At 34.5% G+C, this 23,130-nt stretch overlaps 1 protein-coding gene and 1 long non-coding RNA gene across 3 annotated transcripts; one reads left to right on the top strand and one right to left on the bottom strand.

The window, feature by feature from the left end:
• The first annotated feature begins 1,140 nt into the window (after positions 1–1,140).
• On the top strand, positions 1,141–22,539 carry LOC138320592 (toll-like receptor 4). 2 transcript variants are annotated; one of them, XM_069263677.1, is made up of 2 exons: positions 1,141–1,262; positions 19,326–22,539. In XM_069263677.1, the coding sequence occupies exon 2, from the start codon at positions 19,339–19,341 to the stop codon at positions 22,024–22,026; it is 2,688 nt and encodes an 895-aa protein (XP_069119778.1). In that variant the 5' UTR covers positions 1,141–1,262; positions 19,326–19,338; the 3' UTR covers positions 22,027–22,539. The 2 variants fall into 2 exon arrangements, with proteins under 2 accessions (XP_069119778.1, XP_069119777.1); XM_069263676.1 differs by lacking the exon at positions 1,141–1,262 and adding an exon at positions 10,526–11,932.
• On the bottom strand, positions 4,057–5,827 carry LOC138320595 (uncharacterized). Its single transcript, XR_011208217.1, has 2 exons — positions 5,283–5,827; positions 4,057–4,154 (listed from the first exon to the last, which is right to left on the bottom strand). It is a non-coding gene; the product is annotated as an uncharacterized lncRNA (long non-coding RNA).
• Positions 22,540–23,130: the final 591 nt, after the last annotated feature.

Consider the following 23,130-nt stretch of genomic DNA (forward strand, 5'->3'; position numbering starts at 1 on the left):
TAATCATATGATAATCATGTGTGTCTGTTGTCTCAGTATTCAAAATCATTTATTGCAAATGTGTCTTGATTCCCATGTTGGTTTTGTGCTTTATGTTCGCCCTGATTCCCATACTGATGTTACGTTGTATGTTCGCCCTAATTTTCATTTTGGTTTTGTGCTGTATATTCGCCCTGATACCATGTTGGTTTTATGCTTTGTCTGCTCTGATTCCCATGTTAGAATTACGTTGTATGTTCGCCCTAATTCCCACGTTAATGTTGCGTTGTATGTTCGCCTGATTCCCATATTGGTTTTGTCCTGTATGTTTGCCCGGATTCCCATGTTGATGTTGCGTTGTATGTCCACCCGGATTCCCATGTTGGTGTTGTGCTATATGTTCGCCCTGATTCCCATTTTGGTTTTGTTCTGTATGTTCGCCCTGATTCCCATGTTGGTGTTGTGCTGTATGTTCGCCCTGATTCCCATTTTGGTTTTGTGCTGTATGTTCGCCCTGGTTTCAATGTTGGTGTTGTGCTGTATGTTCGCCCTGATTCCCATTTTGGTTTTGTGCTGTATGTTCGCCCTGATTCCCATGTTGGTGTTGTGTTGTACGTTCGCCCCAATTCCCATGTTGGTTTTGTTCTGTATGCTGGTTTTGGTTCGCGGCTAGTATTTTGAAGGTATGATTCATCATCATTGACCGTAAAATGACGGGTAAATGTATTCCAGGTAGGCTCACCTGACTGCTAGTGATTATTAGCGCCTCCGGGAAGGTCCTATAGTATGTAGGATTCTCTTTTTAATAGTCCGTGTCGAAATACGCAATCTTATACTGTTGATCTGATGTACAATGTGCTCATCAGAAGTTAAGAATTAACATTAAAATGTCATTACATGAACGTGTACATCCCCAGGGGTTACTATCACTGTCACTCCATGCACCCCGGAATAATTGTGTCATAGAAAATTAAAGGCTCTGTATGCGACAACAGTTGAGACAAGTAGTTTGGTCCTTAAACGCAATTTGGTAGTTTTTCTACGGATACTCCGAATTCCTTCACCTAAATTTAGCACTTCTATTTGGTTGTAAGTAGAATGTCTAAACTGCGTTGTAAATACACCCGGTGTACTTACATCCGACTGCTACAGTATATAGACCGTAATGTAATCTGTGACAGACACGCACATGTCACGCTAAGCAAACATCGATATACCATGTACTGGGCAGGCTGACTACTGGAGCTTCTGGTTGTGCAGGGATCACACGCCTATATAGTCAGGTAAATTCTTCTTATTTATCACAAATATCTCACTGTATCCAAGAGTAACTATATGGTAACCATGCATGCAGCATCAGTATGGCATTAATATGGCGAGAGTTCTGTATTTGGTATTTGTTGTAGTGATAACCTCGAAAGTCTCCTCAATCGTGATCAGGACATAGGCCTACCACCTGGTGGTTTTTTTTTACCTACGACTCCATTCCAGGAAAAGAGTTATAGTTCCAGGTACTACACATATGGGGGCCGGTATGCTGTGAAATATGGACGTATAAAATCAGTCGTGCAGAAAACCACTCTTTAAATTAATAAAATAAAATTAAAGTCAAATTATTATTCCACAGCTTAAAGAAATTCTTGAATTTGATATTTTTAAGATAAAAATAAAAGAGGAAAAAAAATATACCCAAGATTTTCTTTAACTTTAGTTCATCGGAACGTTTAGCAAACCGCCGGTGAGAAAAGCTGAAAGGGTCCAGATACATGTACATCAATAAAATTGGAAGTTTTTATGTCAGGTTCTTTGTTACCACCGAAATTTGTCAGGGTTCACATTGTCAAATTAATCAAATTAATTATTTCTGTAATTATCTGATTATTGTGACAAAACCGGACCCGGGTGCGGTATTCCTAAGTATTCCTTGGTAGCGTGCAGGTAGTACCCAGCACCCAGGTCGCAGTTTCTGTCTAACCTTATATTTTGTATGATCCGTAGGTTAAGACTTCAAGTCTCTACGATTGCTTATCCGGAAATAATCCAGTATAATAAAAGACTCAAGCCAGTAATAAAAGTTAAAGAATATATTATATAACTGAGAAAGTCACAACATGTGTTAAATAAGAATGATAATCTCCATAATTCCAGTAATCTCACAGAGGCTAAGAGCCGTACTCTTGAAACTTATGAGTCTTTCCTGAGAAATCGACTACTGACATCTCACAGAGGCTAAGAGCCGCACTCTTGAAACTTATGAGAGTCTTTCCTAACGTCACCGTACCCCATTTGGTACACGACCCCTTTTGGTACAAAATTAGGGTTTTCCCCTCTAAAATCCTAGTTACTGTGTTTTGTTATTTTATACTATTGTGATATGAAAATACAAGTATAAAATGACAATTTAAACTCAAATTTGACTTCGATCGTCTAGATTATATTCCTATACGCCTACATCGAAATGGGCGAAATGGCCGTAAATGTTAGCAGTGGGTGCCGTTGAGCCATTCGACGGCTATTTTATGCTACATTGTTATCCGTTTTCATCTAAAGTAAACGCATTAAATAAATCTCTATATCACTAAAATTCTTCGGATATCATTTTCATAACGATACCTCTTTTATTAGCGCAGATACGCCACTTTTCTTAGTGTAACACCGCAATTCAAAAATCCCGCTTCGCCATTTTTGTTTTTACTACCAATGCGCATGCCTCAACGTTGCTGACTAAAACGATCTACCAGGCCAGGTGCTCAGTTGGGGGTTTAATGAGATCCGGATTTATAGCAAGGATATGTATTATGTGTTGGTGTCAATTATTACTTTCTGTCTATTAATCATTAAGATTGTAAGATAACCTACATGCACACCGTATGAATTTTTGTCTTAAATAAAATGAGATAATCAAACAACAGACCATTGACATTTCCCCAAGACAATGACATACAAATGTACTCAGTACAGATACATGTAACTTAATGTAAGCAATATCTCAGTAGATTTTTTTAAAGTGGTTCCTCAAAATTATAAATGACTTAATCCAGATTTGCAGGCAAATACTATTTCATTGTTAATAGAGTTCATTACACAAAAACAGCAATAAACTGGATCAGTGTTGAGAATCACCATGGGGATTTAATGTCACATGCAGTCATGGAAAAAATATAACATTGAACTTACATGTACATCCTAGATCTTTCATTATATAGAAGACATTGCTCACAAATATTTCATTTATTCTCTCTCTCTCCATCTTTTCTATTTACATTAAAAAGGTAGTTGTATTCTTGATTTAAAGTTGCAATGTTATAAAATATAATATATAGATATAAAAATTCTTAAACAGGTATGACAAATTCTGCATTTCTGAAAACTGTGTTTTAGGAATCAATATTGATATACCAACCAAAATATGGTCAGTGCATAGCATCAAAACTAATATCAATGTGAGGCCATGTATACACACACATGTATAGATAATTCATATTCCAATTGCAAGTGATCCTGAATTGAACAAACGTGGATCATTTATTTTCATCTGTAACTTGTAAGAAGATATTGTAAGAATTGTAATTGTGTGTTCAGTCAGTATTGTTGTGTTTAAATGAAACTGTACTACCTCCTTAGGCCCTATTGCATCCATTTTTATCCACTAATGAACTTAATATGCAATTATACAGTGTACCTGCATGTATTACCTAGTACCTACAAGTATAAATGTACATGTACCAGGTATATATTGCCTGTACCTATACTATTACCATGCATACTCTATATTGTGATTCCCAGTATTATAACTTTAAAGAAAGAACAAATTGATATATTAATGAGTGCTGTAATGTATTTACTGAAAATTAACAAGCATAATTAGGGCAATTCCAGTTATAAACTAGATCTTTTTTCTTAAAAATCATACTTAATTTCACAGTAAAACCATTTTCTGAGACATTCACGTCTTCATATAGGTTTGCATATGGCAATATGTTCCAAAATTATTGTGCTAAATGCTGAATGCTGCAGTTTTCCAATGAAGAAAAGAAATTTTGTAACAGATGATAAACTCAGGAAATAAAAAAAATATTATGGTTTCCATGCATTTAATACTGTCTGGTTTTTACATATAGAAAAGGTATGTGTAGCCTCAAGAAATTCTTCTTATATTATGGGGGTTTCCATACCTGCTACATAAACAAAATAGAAAATTAGACATGAAAAATTATACCAGGTACAGAGCTATTGATTATAGGGTATCTTTGTTCTATAGGGAACAAAATGCACCATGTACAGGTAAAAATACAATATTATTGCATTGACATGACCATTATGAGGACTTTTCTTAACCTCTTATTTGTGGTCTTCCAGTAAAAACGGACAGGATATATTTATATATATCATTCCCTGTATAATTTTACCATTTTACAGATAAACTCCCAGGTAAAAATGATTTACATGTAGATAATTAATTACATATAATAAGTTAACAGAAGGAAGGATATCTAGTCATGTGGTGATTTATATACCCTGTAATTGAATAGAATGGTATTTGTTTTACCATAAAAATATCTATATATGCTATAAAATAATTATACATGAATCACATGTATTTGAATCCTCTTAATAAATTAATATGGGAAAATTTAAATATGTAATGTTTTGTAATGCAAACCTTTTAAAATAAAAAATGGAAGATTATAACAAAATTGAGTTGTAAAAAATTAAAACAGAAGAGTGTATAAATTCATTTTGTATTGTAATTTATAAAATTATTTCTAAATATCATACATACATAATACATAAAAACATGTTTAATTACCCAATATACCTACATGTATCTATCTATGATTTTGTTTAATTTTTCATATAAATAACATTTATTAACAAGTTCTCAACCTCATGATACAGTTGCATAACAAGATTTTCAGCAAGTATGTACTATTATGCATTAGCTGTGTATTGAGGGCTAAATGAAGTCTTATCAAATTAAATACATGCACATTATAAGGTTTATATACATTTTACATACAAACAGTTCTGAACAAGCTCTTTTTTCACAATATGTAATGTACACTACATGGTACAATTAATAAAATCTTATATAAAACCAGATACCATATCTTATAATTATGTTCTATTTGCTTTATTTCTAATGCTTCATTTGGAGAATGGATACTGGATAGATCTATAGTATAGGCCTAGTTATAATATGGACTGTTTAGGCATGTTATTTCAAATTTTATATGCAAATGAGCAGGTGCTTGTTTCGTTTTGATAACATATTTTAAAAAGTTTTGAAATTTGGTATTTACCGGGATTATAGATTGCAGAATATTCTGAAACAGGTATGTTCTATTTTAAATCAGTTTATATGAAGAAGTGTAGTGGATATTCCTCATATTTCAATTGTAACACCAAACCGTCTTTCAATTTCACTGAAAAATACGGGAAATGACTCGCCAGATTAGGTAGTGTTTTGAATGGCGGTACTTTTTAAATAATCGTCGGTAAATATCAAAGACAGTCACACAGAATGATGAATGAATACCATACCTTTCCATCAAAGTGCATAAATTAAAATTTCAGCATATAAATCGAGAATCTCAAAGCAAAACGTCCCGTGTACCAAAAGGGGTCCGCTCGCTGTATCAAAACCGGAAGTGACGTAGTGAGGAATAAAACCGGTCTATTTTTAGCTTGCAGTTACGACGATAATTTTTTTTTATTGTGGACGTACACCCCAGAGGCAGTCCTTGTCAGAAACTGACAAACATTGAATCACAAGGAATGCATATTAAAAATATCGCAAAAAATATGTCAAATTTGTACCAAATGTGGTACGGTGACGTTAAGCTTGTCATAAAATACATATACTGGCTGGCGACATATTATCGTGAAAAAATAGCGATTTTTCTCGATTTTTTTCTAAACGTTGTATTTAAATTTAGATTTTTAGAGTTGTAAATAAGCTTTAGTCCACAACACTTTAAATAAATAAGCTTTAAGTGAATTTATATGATATTTTACAATAAATACAGCCCTTTGAAAAAAGTCGGTCAAATAGGTTTTCGTGTCATTTTTTTTACTGAACATATTATCGTGATTTTTTTCAAAAAAATATTAAAAATAGTTACGTGTGATGGAATAAATTAAATTTGGTATCAACATAAAGATAAACATTTGAACTATTTTTAAAAAAATAATTGATGTAAAAACTGCGTTTCAAACGAGAGAAAACGTGTATTGTTTATAACATGTCAAATCGTTAGATTACGCTGACAGGGGAAATGAAGAGGTCGCCATTTACCAATCTATTTCTGGCAAAATGACAAATATTTCTCACATGTCTGTATAAATTATTAGCATTCTGAATAAATATAAAAGATATTTGAATGATTTCTGATGGTGATTAATTCTTTAAACAATAAAATAGCAAATCAAATCGGCATTGTTTACTACCTTGTATTTTGTCGTCTGGTCAAAAGCGCTTGAGTGACCCAGATAAGCGTTCTTTTCTAAGATTGAATTACCTCCCTTATAACATTAGTTTTTTGAACGCTCTTGTCTGTCATCAGAGGAAGCAGACGATATATAAATCGGGACTATTATCTTAGAATAAAGCCGATATCATGCATTCCCCTGGGCTTATGTTGTACTTGTGAGGTAAGATTTACTGAAATTTGGTATTTTTATGTTAAAAATTAAATTTTCTACTAAATTTGAAAATATTGTTGGTAATTTTGGTAGGTGTCATCTTTCTAAACACAAAACCGTTTTAAAATCGCATTCAGTGTAACCCGCCAATCAAAATCACGATAATATGTTCTTCACGATAATATGTCGCCAACCAGTATAGTTACAATAACTCATAACGTCACCGTACCCCATTTGGTACACGACCCCTTTTGGTACAAAATTAGGGTTTTCCCCTCTAAAATCCTAGTTACTGTGTTTTGTTATTTATACTATTGTGATATGAAAATACAAGTATAAAATGACAATTTAAGCTCAAATTTGACTTCGATCGTCTAGATTATATTCCTATACGCCTACATCGAAATGGGCGAAATGGCCGTAAATGTTAGCAGTGGGTGCCGTTGAGCCATTCGACGGCTACTTTATGCTACATTGTTATCCGTTTTCATCTAAAGTAAACGCATTAAATAAATCTCTATATCACTAAAATTCTTCGGATATCATTTTCATAACGATACCTCTTTTATTAGCGCAGATACGCCACTTTTCTTAGTGTAACACCGCAATTCAAAAATCCCGCTTCGCCATTTTTGTTTTTACTACCAATGCGCATGCCTCAACGTTGCTGACTAAAACGATCTACCAGGCCAGGTGCTCAGTTGGGGGTTTAATGAGATCCGGATTTATAGCAAGGATATGTATTATGTGTTGGTGTCAATTATTACTTTCTGTCTATTAATCATTAAGATTGTAAGATAACCTACATGCACACCGTATGAATTTTTGTCTTAAATAAAATGAGATAATCAAACAACAGACCATTGACATTTCCCCAAGACAATGACATACAAATGTACTCAGTACAGATACATGTAACTTAATGTAAGCAGTATCTCAGAAGATTTTTTTAAAGTGGTTCCTCAAAATTATAAAATGACTTAATCCAGATTTGCAGGCAAATACTATTTCATTGTTAATAGAGTTCATTACACAAAAACAGCAATAAACTGGATCAGTGTTGAAAATCACCATGGGGATTTAATGTCACATGCAGTCATGGAAAAAATATAACATTGAACTTACATGTACATCCTAGATCTTTCATTATATAGAAGACATTGCTCACAAATATTTCATTTATTCTCTCTCTCCATCTTTTCTATTTACATTAAAAAGGTAGTTGTATTCTTGATTTAAAGTTGCAATGTTATAAAATATAATATATAGATATAAAAATTCTTAAACAGGTATGACAAATTCTGCATTTCTGAAAACTGTGTTTAGGAATCAATATTGATATACCAACCAAAATATGGTCAGTGCATAGCATCAAAACTAATATCAATGTGAGGCCATGTATACACACACATGTATAGATAATTCATATTCCAATTGCAAGTGATCCTGAATTGAACAAACGTGGATCATTTATTTTCATCTGTAACTTGTAAGAAGATATTGTAAGAATTGTAATTGTGTGTTCAGTATTGTTGTGTTTAAATGAACCTGTAATCTACCTCCTTAGGCCCTATTGCATCCCATTTTTTATGCCACTAATGAACTTAATATGCAATTATAGCAGTGTACCCTGCATGTATTGCCTAGTAACCTACAAGTATAAAAATGTACATGTACCAGTAATATATTTTGCCTGTACCTATACTGTTACCATGCATACTCTATATTGTGATTCCCAGTATTATAACTTTAAAAGAAAGAACAAATTGATATATTAATGAGTGCTGTAAATGTATTTACTGGAAAATTAACAAGCATAAATTAGGGCAATTCCAGTATATAAACTAGATCTTTTTTCTAAAAAATCATACTTAATTTCACAGTAAAAACCATTTTTCTGAACAATTCACGTCTTTCAATAGGTTTGCATATGGCAATATGTTCCAAAATTATTGTGCTAAATGCTGAATGCTGCAGTTTTTCCAATGAAGAAAAGAAATTTTGTAACAGATGATAAACTCAGGAAATAAAAAAAAAATATTATGGTTTCCATGCATTTAATACTGTCTGGTTTTTACATATAGAAAAGGTATGTGTAGCCTCAAGAAATTCTTCTTATATTATGGGGGTTTCCATACCTGCAACATAAACAAAATAGAAAATTAGACATGAAAAAATTATACCAGGTACAGAGCTATTGATTATAGGGTATCTTTGTTCTATAGGGAACAAAATGCACCATGTACAGGTAAAAATACAATATTATTGCATTGACATGACCATTATGAGGACTTTTCTTAACCTCTTATTTGTGGTCTTCCAGTAAAAATGGACAGGATATATTTATATATATCATTCCCTGTATAATTTTACCATTTTACAGATAAACTCCCAGGTAAAAATGATTTACATGTAGATAATTAATTACATATAATAAGTTAACAGAAGGAAGGATATCTAGTCATTGGTGATTTATATACCCTGTAATTGAATAGAATGGTATTTGTTTTACCATAAAAATATCTATATATGCTATAAAATAATTTATACATGAATCACATGTATTTGAATCCTCTTAATAAATTAATATGGGAAAATTTAAATATGTAATGTTTTGTAATGCAAACCTTTTAAAATAAAAAATGGAAGATTATAACAAAATTGAGTTGTAAAAAATTAAAACAGAAGAGTGTATAAATTCATTTTGTATTGTAATTTATAAAATTATTTCTAAATATCATACATACATAATACATAAAAACATTTTTAATTACCCAATATACCTACATGTATCTATCTATGATTTTGTTTAATTTTTCATATAAATAACATTTATTAACAAGTTCTCAACCTCATGATACAGTTGCATAACAAGATTTTCAGCAAGTATGTACTATTATGCATTAGCTGTGTATTGAGGGCTAAATGAAGTCTTATCAAATTAAATACATGCACATTATAAGGTTATATACATTTTACATACAAACAGTTCTGAACAAGCTCTTTTTTCACAATATGTAATGTACACTACATGGTACAATTAATAAAATCTTATAAAACCAGATACCATATCTTATAATTATGTTCTATTTGCTTTATTTCTAATGCTTCATTTGGAGAATGGATACTGGATAGATCTATAGTATAGGCCTAGTTATAATATGGACTGTTTAGGCATGTTATTTCAAATTTTATATGCAAATGAGCAGGTGCTTGTTTCGGCGTTTTGATACAACATACTAATTTTAAAAAGATTTGAAAATTGGTATTTACCGGGAATATAGATTGCAGAATATTCCCGAAACAGGTATGTTCTATTTTAAATCAGTTTATATGAAGAAGTTAAGTGGATATTTCCTCATATTTCAATTGTAACACCAAACCGTCTTTCAATTTCACTGAAAAATACGGGAAATGACTCGCCAGATTAGGTTAGTGTTTTTTGAATGGCGGTACTTTTTAAATAATCGTCGGTAAAATATCTAAATGACAGTCACACAGACATGATGAATTGAATACCATACCTTTTACCATCAAAGTGCATAAAATTAAAATTTCAGCATATAAATCGAGAATCTCTCAAAGCAAAACGTCCCGTGTACCAAAAGGGGTCCGCTCGCTGTATCAAAACCGGAAGTGACGTAGTGAGGAATAAAACCGGTCTATTTTTAGCTTGCAGTTACGACGATAATTTTTTTTTATTGTGGACGTACACCCCAGAGGCAGTCCTTGTCAGAAACTGACAAACATTGAATCACAAGGAATGCATATTAAAAATATCGCAAAAAATATGTCAAATTTGTACCAAATGTGGTACGGTGACGTTAGAGGCTAAGAGCCGCGCTCTTGAAACTTATGAGTTTCATATCCTATAACCAAATAATCCCAGAAATAAATACTTAGACAACTCATAGAGGCTAAGAGCCGTACTCTTAAAACATGTGAGTGTCTAAATCCTAACTTAAAAAAAGTAACCAATTTAGTCTGGCGCTATTATCCTGCGAGAGCGTAGTGACCGCTCCCTGGTACCGGTGAAACGGAGTGACGAGGCCCTGTGCTCACCCCTATTTATAACCTTTGGCCTCGGGCGAGGCCAGGCCGCCCGCTGATTGGCTGAAAGCTTCGGTTGGCCTGTCTCACACCCGAGACCTTACGCAAAGGAACTATAATATAATACCTCAGATACTATAAAAAATACACATCGTATACAATGCATTTGTACCTAAATCAAATATACAAATATTCATAAACAATAAAACGATCTAAGTATAATAGCAGACATTCTTTACAATTTTTCTACAACGAATACACTCGAAACGCCGGCTATGTCATTTTGACAACAAGTTGTCAGCGACGAATACATGAATGTCAACGACGACATTTACAGCTAAATAAAGTCGTCTAACAATGAAATCGACGGTATCACAGCGAGATAACTAACACAGGGGTTTGTACATTCATTGATTTACGTGTAATGCCGATTAGTTAATCTTATATCGAACACATTCCACACACTAGTCATGTTTGTGTATTGACGGAAAGATCGAGATCGTGACGTGATGCACTCGTACATTATTTCAATCACTCTTGTATCTTAACAGTTAATTCATACAATGCAATAACTCAATGAATAACAAACAATCTTCAGCATTTATATTTCTATGTCCACAGCATAAAACTGTCACGCTACGTCCTAGCGCTATTTATGTCAGAATCTTCAAATATTCCCTACCGCACAGTATCGTCTATGTAAACTGGAACACCCTAAGTTAACCACAGGCCACTAACCTGTTTTGTTCTGGAACACCTCGATCCGATACCTGATCGGATATATGCCCAAACCACAGGCTACTAGGCCTATTTTGTTACAATATTAAACCAAACTAAAGAATACAATTGTTTAGTGACTTGACCGTGTTTTAATGTTTTTCACCTGAATGGTTTAAATTTAAAAAAAAAAAAAAAAAAACCACTTCATTCTTCAATTTGAATATGATTAAATCCAGTCGTTACTCAACGCCACATCGCTACACACGTTGGTTAGGAATTACAGCTTCACGAAGTCTACTGTGTGTTGTAATCTCCCTTCTAGTTGAACTCTTCAAAAGCAGCATGCATGACGACCGACAACGATCTCACTTGTCGGTCGTCGCAATGAAAGTACGAGTAACCCTGTTCCTCTTGTCCAGACAGCAGATTTGACATTCTGGCTGATGTAGATGTCCGGCCGATACCCATACCAGAATGTCCGTGTCTGGGCTAGGCACAGTATAGGCCTACTGTACTGGGCAAGGTGGAATCGATCCCAGTGAGTATTAACTGTTACGCCTAACGTTACTTTTTATATTGTAGCTTGGCTAGACCTAGTGAAGAGAGACAACCCGAACTGTGACTGTGCATAAGTGTGTCAGAATGATTTGAAAACTAAAGAGTAAATATGATTATGATTTAAGATTCATACCATATTTAGATCTATTTGTTTACTGAGGGACATATTTAAAAAACGCTATGCTGTATCATTTTTTAATATTCACCACGTAATGTTAGTGTTATTCTTTAACGGTTTTTGTGTACATATTTGTAAGTAATAAGCTGTCATCAATTTACTGGAACACATGTAATGTCGACCATTGGTTCTCATTAAAATACGCTTTAAATGGCAAGCCGTTGTGGTTTTTACCTATTGAAATGAAGATATCTGTATTCAAATTAAAGATATCTGTATTTCTACAACTATTAGAGATGAATCTGTATTAGAATAAGAGATATCTGTATTTGAATTACAGATATCTCTATTTAAGGATGTACTCCTCTGAGAAGTCAAAATTTTCTTGTATTAAACTTTTTTTCTCATATAGATTTTTGGAAATAGGAGTTCATACCATGAAAGAAAATGGAAGAAAAAACATATGTCCGTGCGCTCGTTTTTGAGCTATTGTCACTCAAAGATACCAAAATGACAAAATAGTGGATTTTATTGGAATTTAGCTGTTTTGACCACATACACTAGAATTTAAAGTCATAATTCCCTAATGAGGTGTTTGATATGTATGGATGTTTATAGAATTTATTTTCAAGTAGTCTTCATTAAAAATATATCAGTTATGATTAATAAGAGTAATATTTTTTCTCAAAATAACAACATATGCTACCCCTACCCCTTAATTTTGAGCTCCAAAATGCACCATTTTCAGCCATTTTTGTCAAATTTAACCCTTTTAAAGAAAAAGTTCTGGTATTAAACTTTTGTCAATAGTTTGCATATCAATAGGGAAAGGGTAGTTCTTTCTAAATCAGACAGAAAAATGGGGGGTCCGTGTGCTTACTTTTTTGCTCCATTTAAATATTTGTTATTTTTCAATATTTTTGACTAAAAAATAAAAGTGCTCAAATTACCATTAAATGTAGAAATAAAGTGACAAAAGTGTATCATTTCACACATTAATGTTCAATATTTTAAATAACATGAACCCAGTGAAGATTTACAGCAAAAATTAACTTAATACAGCTGAAAATGCTGACGCGGTGATGATTTAAGTAAAAACAATTTAAGTAAAAAATGGGAAAATGATGGCTCTTCTCAAAGCCAAAAAAGACACAATTTCAAAATGGCCGCCAAATGGGCCATTTCTTAAAATCGTTGTGTAAAAAAATCGACTAAAAATAGAAATGTAATTTTTTGACAAAATTTGCTACAGACCACATGCTACGTATATTGATAAATCGTATTTGAAAATCTCATAACGTTTTTTATCTATGTCAAAACGAGACTTCAACGGGACTGAAACCACAGAAGAATACATCCTTAAAATAGAGATATCTCTAATTAAACACGAAATAGAGATATCTCTAATTCAAATACAGATATCTTTATTCAATTTAAGATATCTTTATTTCAATAAGAGATATCTGCATTTCATTATAAATAAAGATATCTGCATTTAAATAAAGATATCTTTAATTCAAATACAGATAACGCTAATTCAATTTAATTCAATTTAAATAAAGATATCTTTAATTTGACAATGATTAAAGATATCTGTAATTTAAATAAAGATATCTCAATTAAGATTAAAGATATCTGTAATTCAAATAGAGATATCTGAATTTGAAATAGAGATATCTGTTATTTAAATGAAAATATATCAATTTTCAGTAGAAATATAAATATCTGTATTTAAATATGACATTTCTTTAATTAAATAGAGATATCTTCATTTTAAATAGAGATATCATTAATTAAATAGAGATATCTTCATTTCAATAGGTAAAAACCCAAACAGATTGCCATAAGGCCAAGGCTATTTCCTTTTCTCAATGGTTTATTGCTGAATCCCATAACCCGTGTAAATAAAAATACAAAAATGTGTATTGATTAAACCAAATTTAATTCTGTCATTACGCTCAACGCTCAATACTACATTTATATCAGGTACTCAACCTACAAGTTGTTTGATCGAGGTTTCTTTTACACGGTGGGGAATCACGCAGTTCGTGTCAACTCATCAGTCCAAAACAGTACGTGTTTACTCATCCTTTTAAAAAACCAAAGTATTAGAGCCTAACAATGAACATGATGTTTTCTGCCAGAGAGGATAGATGTGCAATTGAATGTAGACTATAATATTTAGACAATATCACATTTAGAGCGAATGGCCCGTCAAAACCCAGAAAATCGTCTATGTAAACTGGAACACCTCGACTCGATCCCTGATCGGGTATATGCCCTAACCACAGGCCACTAACCTGTTTTGTTACATCTTAAACACTGTATCTTAAATGTAAACTGGAACACCTCGATCCGATACCTGATCGGATATATGCCCAAACCACAGGCTACTAGGCCTATTTTGTTACAATATTAAACCAAACTAAAGAATACAAATGTTGAGTGACTTGACCGTGTTTTAATGTTTTTCATCTGAATGGTTTAAATTTAAAAAAAAAAAAAAAAAAAACTTCATTCTTCAATTTGAATATGATTAAATCCAGTCGTTACTCAACGCCACATCGCTACACACGTTGGTTAGGAATTACAGCTTCACGAAGTCTACTGTGTGTTGTTAAGAAGGCTTTAAAACAATAAAAAATGATATGATATTGTTCTGTTTTTGTCTACTTTCGTCAATATAATTCATTATAAAAAACCTGATAAAAGTCATTTTATCAGGTTTTTAAAAATGATAATTTCTGAGTAAATTACTGAAATTAGAAACAATATCTATTCATTTTATACTGTTTTGAAGGCTTCCGAACATGATTATAACATTTATAAATTGATTCAAATACCGGAAATGTCTAACCCCGGAAGTTGCAATTATGCTACGAAAGTTTTGAATTCGTAGCATAATTGCAAATTGTTGGGGTTAGACATTTCTAGATCTAAATTAACTATATCAAACATTTAAACACGTTTTACACTAATAAAATACAACATAAATGAGAAGATTCTTTTTGTTTTTTGCATATTCATGTCTAACCGCGGAATTTGCAATTATGCTACGAATTGAATTCGTAGCAAAATTGCAAGTTCGCGGTTAGACAGAAATAAGTGAAACTTGCGTAATATTTAATCATAATTCATTATAGTTTTGCTGAAAAATAATGATTACAATGTTTAAATTATAGATATCACACTATTAATGTCTAACCCCCATGTTTGCACTTATGCTACGAATTCAAAACTTTCGTAGCATAATTGCAACTTCCGCGGTTAGACAATTCCGGTTGTTTTATTAACTTTTGAATGTTTTGAAAATGTTAAGAAGGCTTTAAAACAATAAAAAATGATATGATATTGTTTCATTATCCTCTAATTTCGTCAATATATTTCATTATAAAAAACCTGATAAAAGTGATTTTATCACGTTTTTAATAATGCTAATTTCTGAGTAAATTAAAGCATTTATAAACAATATCTATTCTTTTCTTATGGTTTTGAAGGCTTCCGAACACTATTATAACATTTAAAAGTTGATTCAAATACCGGAAATGTCTAACCCCGGAAGTTGCAATTATGCTACGAAAGTTTTGAATTCGTAGCATAATTGCAAATTGTTGTGGTTAGAAACTTCCGGTTGTTTTATTAACCTTTAAATATTTTGATAATGTTAAGAAATTGTAAGCTCACACGCGCTTGACAATAACGTGACGTCATCAATACATGCGGCGTAACCGCGGCGTGCATTGTAGATGACGCATAACGACGTTGCTGTATAATGACGCAACGAAACAGCTGGAAACAAACAGGAATTTCGTGTTTTTTCTACAAAGTATGGGAGAAAAAGAATCAAACATGGGTCTATCAAGTGGACAGGGATATCTCAACCCTCGTGAAAGATATTGGCCGTCAACCCTCGGCAAGCCTCGGGTTGACCAGCCAAAATCTTTCACTCGGGTTGAGATATCCCTGTCCACTTGACAGACCCATGTAAGATTCTATTATTCTCCCATACTTCACAGGGAAATCCCGTGGTTGCTGGGGAAAAGATATCTCTATCTTTCACAGGGGGAGTAAGACAGTTCACACGCGCTAGACAATAACGTGACGTCATCAATACATGCGACACACATTGTAGATGACGTCATCAATTTTGACGCCTAACGACATTTCTGCGATAATGGCGCGATGGTAAAGCTGGAAACCAAGTGGAATTTCATCATTTTTCTGCTATGTATGGGAGAAAAAGTATCAAACATCGGTCTGTGAAGTGGACAGGGATATCTCAACCCGCGTGAAAGATTTTGGCCGTCAACCCTTGAGAAGCCTCGGGTTGACCGCCAAAATTTTTTCACAAGGGTTGAGATTAAAAGAATCTTACATGGGTCTGTGAAGTGGACAGAGACATCTCAACCCGAGTGAAAGATTTTGGCTTGTCAACCCGAGGCTTGCTGAGGGTTGACGGCCAAAACTTTTCACGAAGGTTGTCTGTGAAGTGGACAGGAATATCTCAACCCTCGTGAAAGATTTTGGCTGGTCAACCCGAGGCTTGCCTAGGGTTGACGGCCAAAATCTTTCACGAGGGTTAAGATATCCTTGTCCACTTCACAGACCCATGTAAGATTCTTTTTCTCCCATACTAAGTAGAAAAAATGATGAGATTTCACTTGGTTTCTAGCCTTTTCATCGCGCCATTATCGCAGGAACGTCATTATGCGTCAAAATTGATGACGTCATCTACAATGCGCGGCGCAGTTACGCCGCATGTATATATATTGATGACGTAACGTTATTGTCTAGCGCGTGTGCGCTGTCTGACACCGCCCTGTGTAAGATAGAGTTATCTTTTCCCTAGCAACTGCGGGATATCCCTGTGAAGTATGGGATAAAGAGATATCTTTTTCCTAGCAACCACGGGATATCCCTGTGAAGTATGGAGAATACTGGAGTCTATGGTAGCTATCGCCTGCTTTGAAATACTTCTTATACTTCGACCTTCAACAAAAAATATCCGACTGGAAAAAAAACCCTGGTCGTTTGTAAACCTTCCATATGTCTTCCAATTGTTTCGTCGGTGTCTTTGCAAGCTCGACGCTTGCTCTGCAATTTAAAACACATGATACCCATGATGGATGCACTTCTGGCTCTCCCTGTCACCCAAAGTGTAATATGTAGTATTCTTGAGGCATACTTGGCAAGTGTGTTATTATGTAGCTATTCTTCACACTGTAGGATGTCGTCTGCAATGCCAGGACAGAAAAGAATGATTCCCTCTACGTTAAGCAGTTCTAAACTGGTATTTGTTATTTTCCAACAGGTTGACAATACCCCTTCGTTCACATTGCAAAGGCAGGTATCCATAGCCTCCTTAACAATTTTGGGTATTTCTTGTAAATATTAGGCCTAGTACTGACGTCGTCTTGAACTTCTTTGAACAACTTTGAGACTTGATATTCACTATCCAGTGGTTAAGGTGGAGCATTATCCTCGTCGTTATAGGACACTCCTGGAGGTTCTGCTCCCGTGTTGTTCAACTTCACACTTTTCAAGACGGCATGCTCTTTCGTCTCTCATCAGGTTCCAGGTGAAATGCAATGAATCCTTTCAAAGTTAAAATATCGTGAAGTGTGCTATTTCGTTGCCTTTCGCTTCTCCTTCCCTTCCTTCCTTTCCAGAGTTTTCATGCAATGTATTCTCTCGGCGTTCATTCCTGAGTCAAAGCCTCTAGTCTGGATCTATTTTAATTTACTGCCGAAGTAACTATGTCCTCTCCATTAGTTTGCCATTGTAGTCTCTATAATCTCTTGCATGTCCCTTTCTGATCATTTTGGGCACCCTTGACACTCAAGTTCCAGTTTGTGTCGAAAGTTGACACTGAAGCGCGAGAGCTCTCAGTACTGTAAGTTATCTCATGGATTAGTTCTGCGTCTCATCACGGTCGATGATATCTGTGCGCTTAAAGATGCGATGTTCTTGCAGAAGTCCGCTCTACCATGTTGCTTGGACTGACTCTCCTCTCGCTATAGTCTATTCGATTGTTGGTGTTGGTTCTTTGTTCTCACCTTAAGTTTGTGATATAATTAACTGTATTCATTTGTATTTCAATGTAAAACAAATAATTATTTATTCTTTTGTAAAGCAGAATCTAGTCAGACATGTAGGAGTACTTACTATTTAAAGTTTAAAGTTTATCATAGTGGTGCGATTATTTGGTGCTAAATATGAGATCCGCATGAGTATATTTTGTATATTTTATTCAAATTAAAACACAGCTTTAAGTTACTTCTGTTAGAGCCATATTTCACCTGAACATTCTAATTCGGGGGGAACTGCAAAAAAAAAACCCGATCTGTTAACATTAGGTATATTTACGTGCCAATATAAATTATTTCATAGTTTCAGGAAGAAAATGCATCTGATGAGAGATACATTTGAAATATTTGTAAACTACTTAAATTTTAACAATAAATTTCAACCAAGATTTTAAAATGTATTGTACGTAGAATACGTAAACAGTAAGAATAAGGAGTCTGATGTTCTATGTAGAGATTGATGATGATGAATTGTGAAAAAAAGTAGAAAAATTGGTTAATAGATTAGCTGGAAATAAACCACTGTCAAGCGCAGTCAAGGGACGAGTACTGTTAACACTATTGATACATAACTGTTCTCCGTGATATAACTCTGTTTGACACAATTTGTTACTGAATTTTAGCCGAGAATCACAAATGATTGAATTTTAATGACCCTGTAGTATGCTGCATATTCTTGAATTGAATTAAATCCGATACGTATTTACAATGATCAACGACAGTAATTAATAATAATAAATTATTACATATACTTGTACCGAATAGTCTGCAATACACGGTTCTGTTCTGATATTTTTTAGTCCCCGTTCTTTTATTTATGTTTTGTTCTTTTTTATAGATTCCATGGGCTCAAAATATCCTTTCATTCCATTTCCAGTAGAAATAATGCTTACCATATAGCCGATTATTTTTTTCTGGCTTGATATTTTCACGATTTCGCGGGTCTTCGCCATGGTCGGGGAATTTTGTTCCTTGACATGTCAAGAGTAGGTTGAATTATACATACACCTTTAATGCGAAATCACAAAAGTTTGATCCGCTAAAAGTTAATTTCATAGTTTTAGATTACAAACCGCAAAAATTTCGACCCGCGAAAATAACCGACTATACGGTTTTATATCTCACTATTCAATATTCGTATTAAAGCAACCTTTGCCTGTTTGTTTCAGCTGCCAAAAGAACATGTGTGTGGTGGGATTGTTCTCGTGGATCATCTTACTATCCCTTGTTCATACAGCTAGGGGAGTGAAAGAGAGATGTCCTGTTCCATGTTCATGCTCATACAAAGGAGAGGCTGCCAAAGTGTTAGATTGTTCAAATCTTAACTGGGAAAGGCTCCCGTTAAATTTCATCTTCCCCCCATCAGTGGTAAATATATCGCTTGCATACAACAAATTTAAAGTGCTTCTTAATGGAACCTTTACAAATTTGACGAATCTCCAGTCGTTGAATATATCACACAACAGATTGTCCCGTATGGACTACTCATGCTTCGAAGGACTGGAATCGTTAACGACCCTTGATATTAGTTATAACGAACTCAAGATGACAACAAATGTGTACACTCCAGGGATATTTCGTCATCTTAAGAATTTAACATTTCTAGATATCCATGCTAACATCAGGCAGTCCACAACGGATCAAAAATACCCAGATGAGGCCCTTTCGGAACTAGAGTTTCTACAAGAACTAATGATGGACGGATTGACCGATGTGACCTTCGGACAAGGGTTCCGAAAATTAACGCATCTGACTGTACTGGATATGTCGGTACGGGACGATGAAAGCTCGTGTGTCCTGATTAACGTTCATAATACAACATTCAGCAGCCTGAGCTATTCTACACTTTCTTTGTTGAAGTTGGTGCAATGTGATATATACCGTATAGCACCCGGGGCGTTCTCAATGCTTACATTCTTAACAGAACTAGACCTGTCTAAAAACGACCGCCTTACATTTAAAGGGATGACAAATGCGAGTGTTGGATTCAATTTAACGAACATTCAAGTTGTGCATCTGAATGGTATTAACAGACATAGTGATCCATGGACTCTAAAACAAGATGACTTTGTTCATTTCCACGACACGAACCTTAAAACGTTAACACTGGATTCCAATAGGATCACAAATATAGAAGTTGACGTTATAGATGTTCTACCCATAACTCTTCAGTTACTGACAATCCGTGAGAACTATTTGACCGATGCACACTTCCTTGCTGAATTAGTTCGCTTGGAAAACCTTTTAGTTTTTGACATCAGCTATCAGTTGCATTACACCATGAGTCTGGGTATTATACCCAAAAATGAAATTACGTCTCTTGCAGCAAGCCAAGAGAGTCCAGAAGACCCAGAAGCTGTAGAGGGAGACCGGGGGAACACACAGACATTTGAAACCAAACCAATTGAAATGAAAAATACAATGAATTATTCCATTATGCACCATGACAAAAGAACCGAAAATGATGTGATTAAATTGCCTTTCAGACTAAGAAAGGCCATTGGAAACAACCTTAAGATTGATCCTTTGTCCGCGCCACCCGTTACTTTTGATGCCAACAATTCTCTGGAATATCTCGATCTGTCGTCCAACGGAGTGCATGCCTGGTACGGCAAGTGGTCAGGTCTTCACTTCTTGAGATTTTTAAATGTTTCTTTTAACGGCATATTCCGCGTAGCTCCGGACACGTTCGGTGATATGGCTAGTTTGAATACCCTTTTTCTGAATGGAAACAGACTGGGCGTGAGTATAATGCAAGATAAACAGTTCCTTACGTTTTCTAACCAAACAAAGCTGATCTATCTGAATTTGAGTGACAATGCTTTCACTGATCTCCCTGAATTCATTTTTGTCAAACAAACAAATCTAAAAATATTAGATCTCCGGTATAATTATTTGACGGCAATTAATTTCCGAATGAAGTCTTTAGGCAGAATAAAGGAGATAAACCTGTCAAATAATACAATACGTGAGCTCACTCGTATCAATATGGAAGAGATTGACTATTTAAGCAAGAAGTCAAACTTTACTATCGACTTGACCGGAAACCCTCTGCTGTGTACGTGTGATCAGTTAGAACAACTCCGATGGATGGCTGTCAGCAAACCTGTCTTCCGGAACCTAAAACAGTATACTTGTAAGGCCAATAATGGCAGCTTCGCCAGACTTCAGTGGTTAGACGACTTGGTGGGAGGGATGGAAATAGACTGTATAGCCGAGGAGGTAATCCTAATTTGTGCAGTTGTGTTTTGTGGACTGTGTTTTATACTTGCGTTAGCCGCTCTCGCTTATTACAAAAAATCCCGCCTTATGTACCATTTCAGTGTAGGCAGAAAACACTGCAACCCACTGGGAACGAAAACACCAAAAGGAACAAACATTCAAGTTGGTGAAGAAAATGAAGAACAACTGAAATATACGGTTTATCTCTCCATGGCATCATCCGAGGAAGGAAACAAATTCGCAGAACAATTAGAGGAATATCTTACAGATAAAGGTATATCTGTGTGCATACCCGAGCTTAGTGGTCAAAGTGGTATGAATGAAACAATAGCCATAGTTCAGACTATGAACAAGTGTGCATGCATTCTAGCTCTTATTGACAACGAATACATGGTGTCTTTTCCGAGGCTTTTCGAATTCGAAGTTGCTGTCACAGAAGGGATTCAGAACCGGTTCAGTAACCTGATAGTAGTTTTATTAAAAGACTTGGACAATAAACATCTTCAAATGAACGATTTCGTCGCCATGTTCTGTCGAGAGAACTATTTCTTTGACGGTCGAAAATCGCAGGGTCGATTGTTTAGTGAATTAGAAAATGAAATCATTAGATACAAAGAGTTTGTGGACCGGAGGAAACAATTACCATAACAAGAATGATGATAGTTTTCACGTCCTTGTTTATTGTATGAATATTTCAACAATGAAGAAAGATTTGGAGTTGCCAGCATTACGCTTACCGAGTACTGCCCAGACAAATTTCTTCATTCAAATTGTGTATTTATATTGACTTGACCGACCCACGCAAGAACTTTCATATATATTAAATGCCGTATCCTTTGTAACCACACAATATTCCGGTGAAATATGAGATGCAATATTATTCTTGTTCACATTAAACGACGAAAGATTGTCTTTGTAAGCGTGTAAATTTCAGTTTCGCTTTCGATAAGGTTTTACCTGATATCTAGAAGAAAAAATCTTTATTTTCTATCATAACCCATGACCATTATGCTGTTACGAATACGGTACTATCTGAATCTGTCCCTTAGCTTTATACATTGAATACTTATAATGCCTTATTTAATTACTAGAGCTGTGCATTTATTTATCATTTTACTTTGTAATTTATTTTTGTTTATAATAAAAAGCAAAACTGTTTCATATGGATTTATTTTAAATATTTGCTTGCTATATTTAAGTCAAATTGTTCCTTATCTTGTCAAGTAATTAGTAAGCAGAAATCTTCCAAATAGCGCTATGTCTTGCCTCGAAATCACATGTTCATACATTACGTAGATTCTCCACAGTATACAGTATCGACCAAACCAGCCAATGAGGATTTGTCGTTGAATTACGTAAAATAGTGAATGAGTTCCAAACAATGTGATAGGACAATGTTAGCAGTAAATGTCTCCATTCTTATCTATCAGGTGATATAAGTCTGCGCTGGAAATTGTCCTGTCTATCTTCTGGCTTTTGATGGTTACATAAAAGTTTCTCCAAGTTTCTCAGCTGTCTCGACTTCCAGAATCAAACTTGAAGATGTATTTGTGTTGATTTAACAGCAATCCGTACCAAGGTGCAACTTCGCTAGCCAAGGTTTTCAGTACGATACTCTCCCTCCCTCTTCCTTCAGGGAGAGTTCAGTACGATACTCTCCCTCCTTTTTCCTTCAGGGAGAGTTCAGTACGATACTCTCCCTCCCTCTTCCTTCAGGGAGAGTTCAGTACGATACTCTCCCTCCCTCTTCCT

Source organism: Argopecten irradians, chromosome 4 (assembly GCF_041381155.1).
Source record: "Argopecten irradians isolate NY chromosome 4, Ai_NY, whole genome shotgun sequence".
In the NCBI taxonomy this organism is placed as follows: domain Eukaryota; kingdom Metazoa; phylum Mollusca; class Bivalvia; order Pectinida; family Pectinidae; genus Argopecten; species Argopecten irradians.

Bases quoted from the DNA above. Each gene is read 5' to 3' on its own strand.
- LOC138320592 (XM_069263676.1), top strand. From the start codon at position 11,844: ATGTCCGGCCGATACCCATACCAGAATGTCCGTGTCTGGGCTAGGCAC. The intron at 11,933-19,325 runs GTGAGTATTAAC...TGTTTGTTTCAG, and splicing joins GCAAGGTGGAATCGATCCCA to CTGCCAAAAGAACATGTGTG.